At 44.2% G+C, this 12,164-nt stretch overlaps 1 protein-coding gene and 1 long non-coding RNA gene across 3 annotated transcripts in view; one reads left to right on the top strand and one right to left on the bottom strand.

Annotated features, from left to right (window-relative positions):
• NR1D2 (nuclear receptor subfamily 1 group D member 2) overlaps positions 1–12,164 on the bottom strand; it is a 44,287-nt gene that overhangs the window by 26,732 nt on the left and 5,391 nt on the right. For both annotated transcript variants that reach the window (XM_029589306.1, XM_029589307.1), the window contains exons 2-4: positions 3,776–4,048; positions 1,280–1,368; positions 263–407 (exon numbers count right to left, since the gene is read on the bottom strand). In XM_029589306.1, coding sequence (XP_029445166.1) covers positions 263–407; positions 1,280–1,368; positions 3,776–4,048 — 507 coding nt within the window. The remainder of the gene's footprint in view (positions 1–262; positions 408–1,279; positions 1,369–3,775; positions 4,049–12,164) is intronic.
• Positions 4,650–12,164, top strand: part of LOC115084426 — a 29,324-nt gene continuing 21,809 nt past the window's right edge. The window contains exon 1 of the long non-coding RNA XR_003854552.1: positions 4,650–4,700. This is a non-coding gene — a long non-coding RNA (uncharacterized LOC115084426). The remainder of the gene's footprint in view (positions 4,701–12,164) is intronic.

Below are 12,164 nucleotides of genomic sequence, written 5' to 3'. Positions count from 1 at the left end.
GAAACTCCCCCTCCCCAAACACATACACACAACGACCTCTTCACGTTATTCATGATATCAGTTCTGTGAAACTTCCGGTCACAAATGCAAATTATTTCAGGCAGGAGTTTATATCCTTGGTTTTTTAATCTGCTTAATTAAAAAAAAAAAAAAAAAAAAAGCAAGCTACAGCATACCCAAGAAACAGGATTAATGAATAACTAAAAAACATTTAACTCTGGTTTTGAGGAAAGTTCAGGAAGTTGTGGGGGAGGAAACATACCATCTCTGGACATCCCCACGGCCAGGCACTTCTTGAAGCGACATTGCTGGCAGCGATTCCTGTTCACTCTCATTATGGAGCAGCTCTCATTCTTTAGGCACTTCTTATACTGGATATTTTGTTGGATACTTCTCCTAAAGAAACCCTAAAATATATATTTTTTTTTTTTTTAAGTCAGCAGAGAAGGCGCTGCAAAGATCAAGAATAGCGCTGCCACTGGTGGGCACTCTCCCAATCACCTACTCTCTCCCAAGCCTGAACAAGGGCTAGACTTTAATGTCTTCCTTAAGGTTTGGAGTGGACTGAAAGCAATTAAAAAGGTAAAATAATGCTACAGCTAAAAAATCAATCTTGTCCTGTCAAAATACAAAAACAAATCACTTATACATGACATCAAGAGCAATCTAAAAAAAAAATCTACAAGCTTTGGGGGTCTCTGAGTTGCATCAAATAAAATTACTCATCCAATTAAGTTTCTTTTCTTTCCCCTTTAAGAAGGGACATGAGAGAAGGGGGAGTACCTGGATGCATGTGCTCACTGAAGAGCAAACTGAAGCACTGTGAGGCAGGGAAAGCACAGAGTGGTGACTATAGTGTGCATTACATGTGTACCAAGTGCAGCAGGTGGCGGAAACAAATCTGATCTTGGAGATTTTGTGGTATATTGCAGCAATCCAAATATCACGTGAGCAGCTATGTCCCACAGTGTCAAATTTATTTCCATCTTTCCACTTCAGGAATTCTCTGAACCCCACAACTCTTGACCAGCAAACCATTTTGGTGCAATATACCAAGATACAAAATTCCCCATTTTACTGTGATTGCTAACAATGCTGTTTATTTGACACTGAATGACAACAGAAGACCACTGTTCTTCAGTAGGCATAACAACATCGGTGCTCTGACCAGTTCCCCAGCAACTGAAAGCGGACTTTTTAAAATGAGCACAAACTCCTACTTAAAACTCGTCAAACACACCCAAAGCAGCTGCTTCTAGACATGCTGTTAATAACTCACCTTGCAGCCCTCACAGGCATGGACTCCATAGTGGAACCCCGAGGCCACATCTCCACAGACTTTACACAGAAGCACCATGCCACTGAACTCTGGGAAGCAAATAAGATCATATGAGAGATGCTAAATAGGAAAAACTTTACTCTAAGAACAATGACCTCTGCTTTATTTAAAATGTGCCTGCCAAACTATACAATATTTTTTTAAACTGCATTGGAGATGAAATATTAGGGAGAGTTATTGGGACCTGTGCAAAGGGCAGCTTGGAGTTGGGTTTTTTTTACCCGTTAGGCATGTTGAGAATTCAATTAAAAACATACTTTGAATTATCTGTATGCGAACACTAGAAGTCTAAAAAATAAAATAAGATTGGAGAGTTGGAAAGTATGGCACTGAACAAAGATGTAGACATAATCGGCAACTCAGAGACTGGTGGAAGGATAACCAATGGGATACTACCATTTGCACCCTGGTATTAAAGACTACTCAAATTGAATGTTATGGATGGCATAGAGTCAAACAAGATAAAAGTCCTGCAGGAGATAGAAAGTCCACAAGTGTTGGGGGGGGGGGAGGGGAAGAGCATAGTGCTGAGGATATAACTACCATCCACCTGGCCAGGATGAAGAGAAACAGCAAAATACTAATGAAATTAGGAAAACAAACAAATTTGGCAACACGATAATAATGGGAGATTTCAATTAACCAATATTGTTTGGGTAAATATCTTAAATCGGGATATGCTAGGAGAGGTGACACTTCTATTTGCCATAAATTACTTCTTCATGGAGCAGCTGGTCCTGGAACTGACAAAAGGGCAGACTACACCGGATCTAATCCTCACTGTGTTGCAGGATCTAGTGCAAAAGGTAACAATTATGGGTGCCACCTGGCAACAGCGATCATAATGTAATCAAAAAATTTAACAAATCACTGAATGAAGTGAGGACATTAAAGTATTTAACTTTAAAAAAAAAAAGGGAGACTACGATAAAATGAGGAAATTAGTTAGAGAAAAAAAAACTAAAAAAGTGGTTGTATGCAGCACAGATACTGTTTAAAACCTTAGCTAAAGGTGAAACTTTTTTTTAAACCACTTCTGACAATTGTGTTAATAATGTATTCAAAGTTTACTTTATGAAATGCATGAAAATTTCACTGGTTGTTCAAAATTTTGGAAAATATCTATTTTTACTGTTTAAAACCACCAGTTGAGAAAGCCCAGACTAGATGTATCCCATGTATTACAAAAGGTAGAAAGACAACCAAACTACTTACAGCATGATTACATGGAGAGTGAAAGAGGCTTTTAAAGCCAAAGGGACATCTTTGAAAAACTGGAAGGTGGATCCAAATAAAGAAAATAGGATCAGTTGAGAGGAAACATGATAGAGGACTATAAAATCTTGAGTGGGGTGGATTGAATAAATAGAGAACATTTGCCCTTTCAAATAGTACAAGGAGTAGAGGTCACTTCATGAAGCTAATAGGTAGCACATTTAAAACAACTGAGAAAGCATTTTTTTCACTCAATTTACAATTAAAGGGGCCAATGCAAAAAAAAAAAAAAAAAAGAGAACGCTGGTCTTGTGGGTTGATTATAGACTTTTTTAGGCACAGGTCGGGACCAATATTGACACTATCCTTAAGGCCTGCTCTGTCTTCTGGGATGGTGGGAGGATGCATCTTTGACCACACAGTTTAAGAGCATACATATTCAATTGCTATTAGCAGCTAGAACTACAATAGCCAATTTTTAAGAGAACAGTCCCCCTGCTGTCGCAGATGCATGAGGTGGTGCTGAGAAGTTGACACCTGAGCTTAAGAGTAATGGGGTAATGTATGATAACCTATTTCCAATATTTCCCCCCCATATATCTTAATATATAACTTGCTTCTGCTGGTCTGTTTGATATTATGGTGGTTGCCTCATTGCTTGTCTTTTTCCTGCTGTTAGAATATTCTAGAAAGATAATCCATTACAAGGCATCTTCTACTATACCCACTGTACAATCTGTTTAAATAAAATGTTTCTAAAAATATGACAAAAAAGTTTAAACAAGTCCCTGGAGGAAAACCATTATTAGTCATGTAGACTTGGGAAAGCCACTGCTTATCCCTGGTTAGGAGCAAGGATTGGATCTATACATTGTGATTCTACTTGTTACCTGAATCGGTCATTGTCGGAAACCTTTGGTCTGACCTAGTATGGCATTTCTTATGTTTTTTTTGTGACACAAGTGCTAGCAGCGCAAAGATCCTGGTGTTTTCCCCCATACTGTTGCTAACCATTTTATATTCCCGTCACTATGGAAGAAAACAGTGTGAGGCTCTAGTAGCCATATTGTCCCTGGAGAAAAATTAAATCTTTCTAAGAGGTGATACCTTTCACTGCACTGACAAAAAGCATAAACACCAATTCAAAGATACTGGCAGACAGCATCAAACCAGCAATGCAACTGGCTGAACACTTTTTTTTTTTTTAAATAATGGACTCACTTGTTGCAGGCCCACCATGCCCCCTGGCCAGTGCAGCACCACTACTAGCACAGGACTTTCCTGTGGGGAGGGAGCAATCCAGCTGCTGCCCCCCAGGAACCCCCGTGGAGAGGCTGCTCTCACTGCTCATGTCGCTGCTCTGGCTGCTGCAGCTACCCGGAGAGGATGGTAGTGACGAGGAGGAGGACTGGAAGCTGCCATTTGAGCTCTCATTATGGAACAAGGCAGGGCTGGACACAGAGCTCGAGGAGCTGATGTAAGCAATCACACCACCTGCAGGTTAAAAACAAAAAAGGCACAGAGTTAAATGGTCCACGGGGAAAAAAAAAAAAAAAAAACACGCACATGGCACATCCACACATTTCACAGGCCCCATTCTCTTTATGAGTATTGCAGGTTAAGCCCTGTTTCTTCCCCTACAACAAGGCCCTTCTGCTTATGAGGGAACATGCCACTCCCATGGGAGAGATCATTCAGTCAGGCTGACAGAGCATAGGGTGCCCTTGAAGAAAGATTATTATTAATCTGAGGGCAACATTAGTGACAGTGCTTCAAGCAAGCAGGTATGGTCAGATATGGAGTACCAGTAAAACACAGAGAGAGGGTTCAGCCCCTCTTCTTTGTTCATGCTACAGGACACAGCAGGAGAGAGGTTCCTGAAGGAGCAGAACAATTGTTTTTTTCTTTGTTGTGTGCTCTCTAGCCTCACCCCCTCTGCTTATGCTCCCACAGTCCCCATGTCAAGACCAACGAGTTTTCTGTACAGTCTTATAGAGCAGTAGACTATTTTGAGCTTGTATGAGAAAGTTAAAATGTAGCCTACTTAACTTATTTTCTCTCCCTCCCCCATGTAACTCCTTCTGCTTTTCTTCTACAGATTGGTGAATCAGCCAAAAATCGACTCTTTGCTCCCGAAGCAAATCAGGTAAGCTATTGATTCTTTACCTTTACTTACTTCAAGCTTCTTAGTGTTTAAGATCACATATAAGCCACCTTTTAAGCTGGCTGGCTTTTAAACCATATAAGCCTGGTTTAGTTCCTTCCTACTTTAAATCTTCTGTCATGGCCTTACTCACTTCATTCAAAAAACATCTTAATATGTTTTTGCTGTGCGTTTTGTCTGTCTTGAACAGTCTATAAGTTCCAAGGAGTAGGGACTGACCATTATGTGTCTCTGTACAGTGCTGTGTGCATTTGATATTTAGCCATTTTATCAACCGTCATTCCAAATAAATAAAGATCACAACGGTTTACATTGACTTAATGGAGGTCAAACAACGCACGCATTAAAGATTGACATGTACTTGGGATAAGGTATTTAGATCAGAGGATAGGTTCTTAATGACATTGCCCTTGACGGTGCATGCTCCGTGTTCAAGTGATTTTAAGTTAGGATGTATGCTATACAAATTACTAATAAGGAATGGCAGATTTTTATTATGCGAGTCATTTCATATGAAGGAACATAACGGAGAGATATATATAAAGGTGTTAAATGCAGAATGTTTGTTTATTTTTATGGAACAGAATCTCTACCAAGGAAAGGAACAACTCTATGTTAAGCACCTGGCTTCAAACTGAGCCAGTCCTGGTTTTTCAAGGCCCCGTATATCAAAGCAAAAGTCAGAAAGCGAAGTGGGTAGCCCAGTCAGCCCTGACCTGTTGAGGATCTGGAGCTGCTAGCTCCTGCAGTTTAGACTAGTCTTGGTTTTTGACTTTACATCTCAAAGCTTTCTGGTATTTGTAGTCCCTGCTTCTACTATTTTAATCAGAGCTGCAGGTGGGATTTGTCAAAACCAGGACTAGCCTAAACTCTCTCTCTCTACAAATTAGCTGACTTGGCAGCTATGAATCTCTCCATCCTGGGCATATATTTATTTATCATTGGGTAATATGATAATAACCCTAAGCAATCCAATTTGAATGACAGGTACTATGTAAAGGAAAAAAAATTGTAGTAATATAGTAAACGATATAAAATACTGTGGCTGCTATCTTAGTCTGCTTAAATACACAGAAATAAAGGTTAGCAAACCTGTTTCAGGTCGATCCAGTAAAGTGTGCTCCGTCGGAGCGCACTGTCACCCTGCTCTGGACGCGTGTTTTCCCTTACCCCTTATTCAGTAAGGGGAGGAAAACACGCGGCCCACCCGCAGCACCTAATAGCGCCCTCAACATGCAAATGCATGTTGATGGCCCTATTAGGTATTCCCGAGCGATCCAAGCCGCACATTTTACTCTAAGAAATTAGCGCCGCCCAAAGGTCGGCGCTAATTTCTTCCGGCGCCAGGGAAGTGCACAGAAAAGCAGTAAAAACTGCTTTTCTGTGCACCCTCCAACTTAATATCATAGCGATATTAAGTCGGAGGTCCCCAAAAGTATAAAAAAGTAAAAAAAAATAAATAAATTTTGAATTCGGCCCGCGGCTGTCGGGCCGAAAACCGGACGCTCAATTTTGCCGGCGTCCGGTTTCCGAGCCCGTGGCTGTCAGCGGGCTCGAGAACCGACGCCGGCAAATTGAGCGTCGGCTGTCAAACCCGCTGACAGCCGCCGCTTCAGGCCAAAAGGAGGCGCTAGGGACGCGCTAGTGTCCCTAGCGCCTCCTTTTCCTCGTTTGCACCGCGTCGCCTAATTTAAATACTGGATCGCGCGCACCGGCGAGGGGCCGGTGCGCGCGCCGGGAGAGCGGGCGTTAGTCCGCTCTCCCACGGACTTTACTGGATCAGGCTGTAATATGTTTATCTGCTAACACACACACATATGCACAATATCATTTTATTGGACTAACAATACATTTATTAACTAGATTTCGAGAGGCAATGCTCCCCTTCCTTGGGTCAGAATAGAAACTTATTCACATACAGTAAATTATGGCAGATAAAGATTAAATTGCCCCTTCATTCTTCAGGGGAAGGGGACAATGTAATACCGGTATGAATTATTTGCATCCCTCGTTAGCAGACAGAATCGGGTAAAATTTTAAACAAAAGTGTCATACAAGAGCGGAGTTCAAATCTGTGTTTAACAGCAAAAGGGAACCTTTTTTTTTTTTTTTTTTTAATATATATTTTTGCTTTGAAGAATTTTTTTTTCTTCTTTCCACTACCACCAGGGTGTTTTGGCCCGTATTTTAAAGAAATACTAGAGCAGTACTGAAACCAGATGTAATATGATTCAGATTGGTATGTTTTTAGGTAATGAATGAGTGTCAGACGCCTTAACATCTGCAGCAGCAAAGTAATGCACAAAAGAGAACATGATTACGTCAAAAAAAGAAAAGAATACAAGAAGTTTAGGAAACTTACCGTAAACTGTGTTTTTCGTAAATAGGAGGATGAATTAGCCATGTTTGCTGGGCGCGCCCCCTAGTGGCGCTCAGCGGGAACTTCCCCTAGCAGCTGAAAGTTTTGCTGCTGCACGCCTGCACAGTGCCTTCCCGCCCGGTCAATAGCCTCCCTGCAGGTGGTCCCAAAGCACAGAAAAAGGAGCATAAAGAGAGTAGGTCCAGAGATTGTGAAGAAACAGACTGTCCAGGGAGGAGGGTGGGGACGCATGGCTAATTCATCCTGCTATCTACTTAACAGTAAGCAAACTTGCTTTTTCCCCAGCAGATAAGCAGGCTGAATTAGCCATGCTTTCTGGGAGTCCCCAGCTCAAGATTTCGGAGCACAGATAGTGGATAGCGTTAAGTGAGCAGAGCTTTCAGTCCGTGGGTACACATGTCCCTGTGTCCCCTACCATTTGTTTCTTTTCTTTTTTTTTTGCAAAAAAACCTATTAGGTCGGTGGAGGTCTATGGATTAGTAGCAGGACTTAAAATTTCATAGCCCATTATGGCGTCTAACTTGGCATGCCGTTGCAGGCAATAATGGGAGGTGAAAGTGTGTGAAGACAACCAGGTCGCTGCCTTGCAAATGTTTTGAAGAGGAACCTGTCTCAAGTGGGCTATGGAAGCAGCTACTGCCCTTAGTTGGTGGGCCTTTACCTTTGATGGCAGAGTTTCTCATCGACTATGACAGCAGTGGATGCATTGTGCTAACCAGCTAGTCAGCATACGTTTAGACACCAGATGTCCTGAGGTATTCAGGTTGTAGGAGAGAAAAAATTGCGAAGGCCTACGAGGAGAATGGGTCCTCTGTTTATAGTAAGCCAGGGCTCTCTTGCAATCCAGCATATGTAATAGTGATTCCCTTTCCGAGGCATGAGGCGTCGGAAAAAAGATTGGCAATGTGATGGTCATTTTAGGAACAAAGGACAGAGGTGTTCTCAGGGTGACTTTGTCATGATAGAATTGAAGAAGGAGGGGGGGGGGGGGTAATGCACCAGCGCTTGCAGTTCTCCCACCGTCAGGCCAACGTGATAGCAACGAGAAATAGCACTTTCCAGGTTAGAAACTTCAATTCGACCGTTCCCAGGAGGTTCAAAGGGGGGAGCATCAGTGTTTCGAGGACGACATTCAAGTCCCAAGGAACAGCGGGAGGAGTCACAGGGAGCCTGAGCCGTAGGGTGCCTCTCACGAAGCGGGATATTAAAGGATGCATAGAGATGGAGATGCCTTCAATGGAGGAATGGTACGCTGCAATGGCACCGAGGTGTACCCAGACTGAAATAGTAGGTGAAGGTATTTAAGTAGCTGATCTGGTGAAGAACGGAAAGGGTCCAGGGACGCCGTTATGCACCAGCGGCAGCACCATGACCATTTGGCTGCATAATTCCTCCTCATGGAGGGTTTCCATGCCAAGATGAGGATATCTTGAATGTCGTGAGCGATGGTAAGATGGCTTAATACATCCCTTTCAATTTCCATGCCGTCAGGAGAAGGGAATCTTGCATAGGATGTATCAGTGTTCACTCTTCCTGCAATAGGAGGCAGACCCTGCTCCTGAGGGGAATCGGGGGTTGTATGGAGAGATGAACTAGGTAGGTATAACAAGGTTGTCTGGGCCACGCCGGGATGATGAGGATGAGATCAGAGTTGTCCATCATGCATTTCTGTAATACCCATCCTATCAGTGGAATTGGAAAGAATGCATAGAAAAGAGTTTGACCACGTTATGAGGAAGGCATCTTGGGCTATCCTTTTGTCGCTCGGATAGAGGGAGCAGAACTGTGGCACCTTTGCGTTGCATTCTGTGGCAAAGAGATCCACTAAAGGCGTTCCCCACTGGCGAAAGATGTAGGTCCCTGTTTAACTCCGACTCGTGGGGATGAAAGAGACAGCTGAGTCAGTCTGCTTCAGAGTTCCTTACACTGGGGAGATAAGTGGCTTGAAGCTGTATCGAGTGTGCTAGTGCATATTCCAGTAGTAGTATGGATTCTTTGCACAAAGTCCTGGAACCGGACCCCCCTCCTGTGTTTAGGTAGTACATGGCAACCTGGTTGTTCGTGTAAATCATGACTGATTTTTGTGTGCAAGAAGTCGTGAAAAGGTGCAAATGCATAGCGAATGGCTCAGAGTTCTAGAAGGTTGATTTGGAAACTCCGCTCCACATGACCATAGCCCTTGAGTCTTTAGATGCATTAGGTGGGCTCCCCACCCCGTCGTGGACACATCTGTAGACAGTATGACTTGGTGAGGTAGAAGTCAAAAGGGGGCACCTGAGTGCAGATTTTTTGGTCACAGCCACCAGTCCACATCCCTTGCCATAGAGTTAGCATTATCTTGCGTGACATCGGGTGAGAACACTGGGACCATAAGCCCCATTGGAGATGACGCATGTGGAGGCAGGCGTGAGTTATTACATATGTGGCTGCCATGTGACCCAAGAGTGTTAGGATTTGGTGCACAGTAGGTTGTTTTAAAACATCTCAGGGTTCTGGCCAGGGTTCGAAATGTGGAGATACTGTCTTCTGGGAGGAAGACTGTTCAGAGTTGTGCGTTGATTCGCGCACCTGTGAATTGTAGCATCTGGGCAGGGTCGAGGTGGGATTTCTCATAGTTTACCAGGAATCACAGGCTCTCCAGACATGTCAGAACTCAAATTTGATGGGTAGAATCAATTCCCGAGCTGGGGCTACTAGTAACCAGTCGTCAAGGTAAAGTAAGACTTGTGGCCCTTCCAAAGATGGGCCACAGCTACTGCTAGACATTCGGTGAAAATCCTGGGCGTGGATGAGAGGCCAAACCCAATTCTGATAGTGTTAATTGTGAATTTGGAAGCACAGGTAGTGCCAGGAAGAAGGGTGCATGGGGATGTGAGCATAAGAATCTTTGAGGTCCAGTGAACACATCCAGTGTCTGGGCTGTAGGTAGGTTAAGATGCTCAAGAGAAGTCACTTGAATTTTTCCCGGATCACGAATCTGTTCAGTGCTTTGAGATCCAGAATGGGTCGCAGCCCTCCACTTTTCTTGGGTATGAAGAAGTATTGTGAATAGAACCCCAGGGACTGTTGAAAATGGGGAACTTTCTGTATCGCTCCTTGACTCAGGAGGAGTTTGACTTCCTGTAAAAGGGGGAGTGTATCGGTCTCCCGAGCAGGAGGAGTCAAATGTGGTAACATGGGAGGTATTCTGAAATTGAGATGGTAGCCATTCTGGATGATGCTTAGGACCCAATAGTCTGAAGTAATTTGCCCCCAAGCTGGTGCGAATGAAGTAAGGCATCCGCTTACTGCTTGCTGTAGCTGTGGCAGGATCAAAAAGACAGCTGGTTTTTGGGAACAGCAGTTGGGACTGGCTTGGGGGTGCGCTGGGTCTGGGGCCAGCTCCATTGTTGTTGTGTCTGTGGTGGTTGAGTCCTCTGAGTGGTGTAAGATTGAGGTTTGTAAGAGCTTCGGGGATAGAAGGGTCTCCTGTAGAGGATTAAGTGTTTCGGAATAGGCTGATCCGGAAGCGATGTAAGGGATGACACTGCTACACTCTGTTCCTTAAGCTTGACACCGTTTCACAAAGTTTGTCACTGAACAAGTTATCACCTTTGCAGGGGAGATCAGCAAGCTTATCATGGACATCTTCGCGGATCGCACTCGCCTGTAGCTACGTTATGCGACATGCTGCTATAGCAGCTGCTGAGGTCTGGGTTGATAGATCAAAGCCCTCATAGATGATGCAGGCCCTCTTCTAGATCGCCCACCATCCATTTATGGAAGTCCGACTGTGAAGGTTGATCCTCTTCCAACTTTAGGCGCCGGAAGCACTTGTACAGATATTGGGTAATATAGAATTGGTGCTGTTGCAACTTAGCATTCAGCATGGATCCCTGGAATACTTTTCTGCCGAAATCATCCAGATACAGACTGTCCTTGCCTAGTGGAGTATTGGAATACAGCCTTGTTTTCCTGGCTTTTTTCATAGCAGACTCCACCACAAATCAAGGCATATGGTAGTTACACAGCAGTGAAGTGGAGAAACTTGCGCATTCAAAATTTTAGTTCAGTCTTTCTGGATGTGGTGGGTGTGGAGAAAGGAATCTCCCAGGCTTTGTCCATGACGACATCCAAGACCGAATGGGATAGCAAAGCAGTAGGTTCAGCCGGGAGGTCATGTACTTCGGCCTGTGAGTCAGGTAGTTTCTTGGTCTCCAGATTTAATACAGAGCCCACCTTCTCCACAAATCTGGAGTAAGAAAAGTCCTCAGGTGATGATGTTGGTTCCAGCGAGTCACCCGGAAGGTCAGAGAGAATTCTTGTAGAAAAGCTGGGCGATGGCGGAGAGGAGCCATGCGGTTCCCTGCCATATGGAATTCCTTGTGGGCTTGTCTCACTAACCAAGATTTCAGTATCCAAGTGCAGAAGAGAGTGAGGTGTGAAATGACCCGAACCCTCACCAGAAAGGCTTGATGGTGAACCTGGCTGTTGTGTAAGGACTACCGAATCAAAGATGTTTTGAATCGATTTGGGATATCGTCTGCGAGACTACTCCTTGTAGTCCCCTTGGGGTGTTTAACCTTCTTCCTCTTTTTTGGGATGTAGGGAGGTTCCTGAGAGTGGGCCGTGTGATGTCTACCTAGAGGGAGAGAACTTCCCATTTGACCTTCGTTTCCAGTCACCATCTCTAGCAGAGCTGGAGGAAAAGGAGCGATGTGAACGATGGGGTACATCCCCTTCTGATTCCCCAGAATAATCCAGGTCTGATAATAGGCTCGGGAATGTGGGATCCAAGCAACCAGGACTCCTTGGGGCTGAGTACTGTCTAGGTTCTGAGGATCGGTGCTAGACATGGCAGGTTTTGCTCTTTGCTTTGCCATGTTTTGCAATAGGATGCATCGTATGCATTGGTGGATCATCCAATGCACCGCGTGGCGTCGGTGCAGATACCGATGCCGGGAGCATCGGGACATCAGAGTCCTGCATCGAGTGCGATTTTGCGTCAGCTGATACACGACACATTGCTTCTCAGGCCTGGTGCGGCATGTCTCCATGCCTCGGAAGTGAACCTTACAGCGCAGACA

The sequence above is a fragment of the Rhinatrema bivittatum genome, chromosome 2 (genome assembly GCF_901001135.1).
Source record: "Rhinatrema bivittatum chromosome 2, aRhiBiv1.1, whole genome shotgun sequence".
Classification (NCBI taxonomy): domain Eukaryota; kingdom Metazoa; phylum Chordata; class Amphibia; order Gymnophiona; family Rhinatrematidae; genus Rhinatrema; species Rhinatrema bivittatum.
Note: the sequence above shows the minus strand (reverse complement) of the source record. Positions and strands in the feature narration are given on the sequence as shown.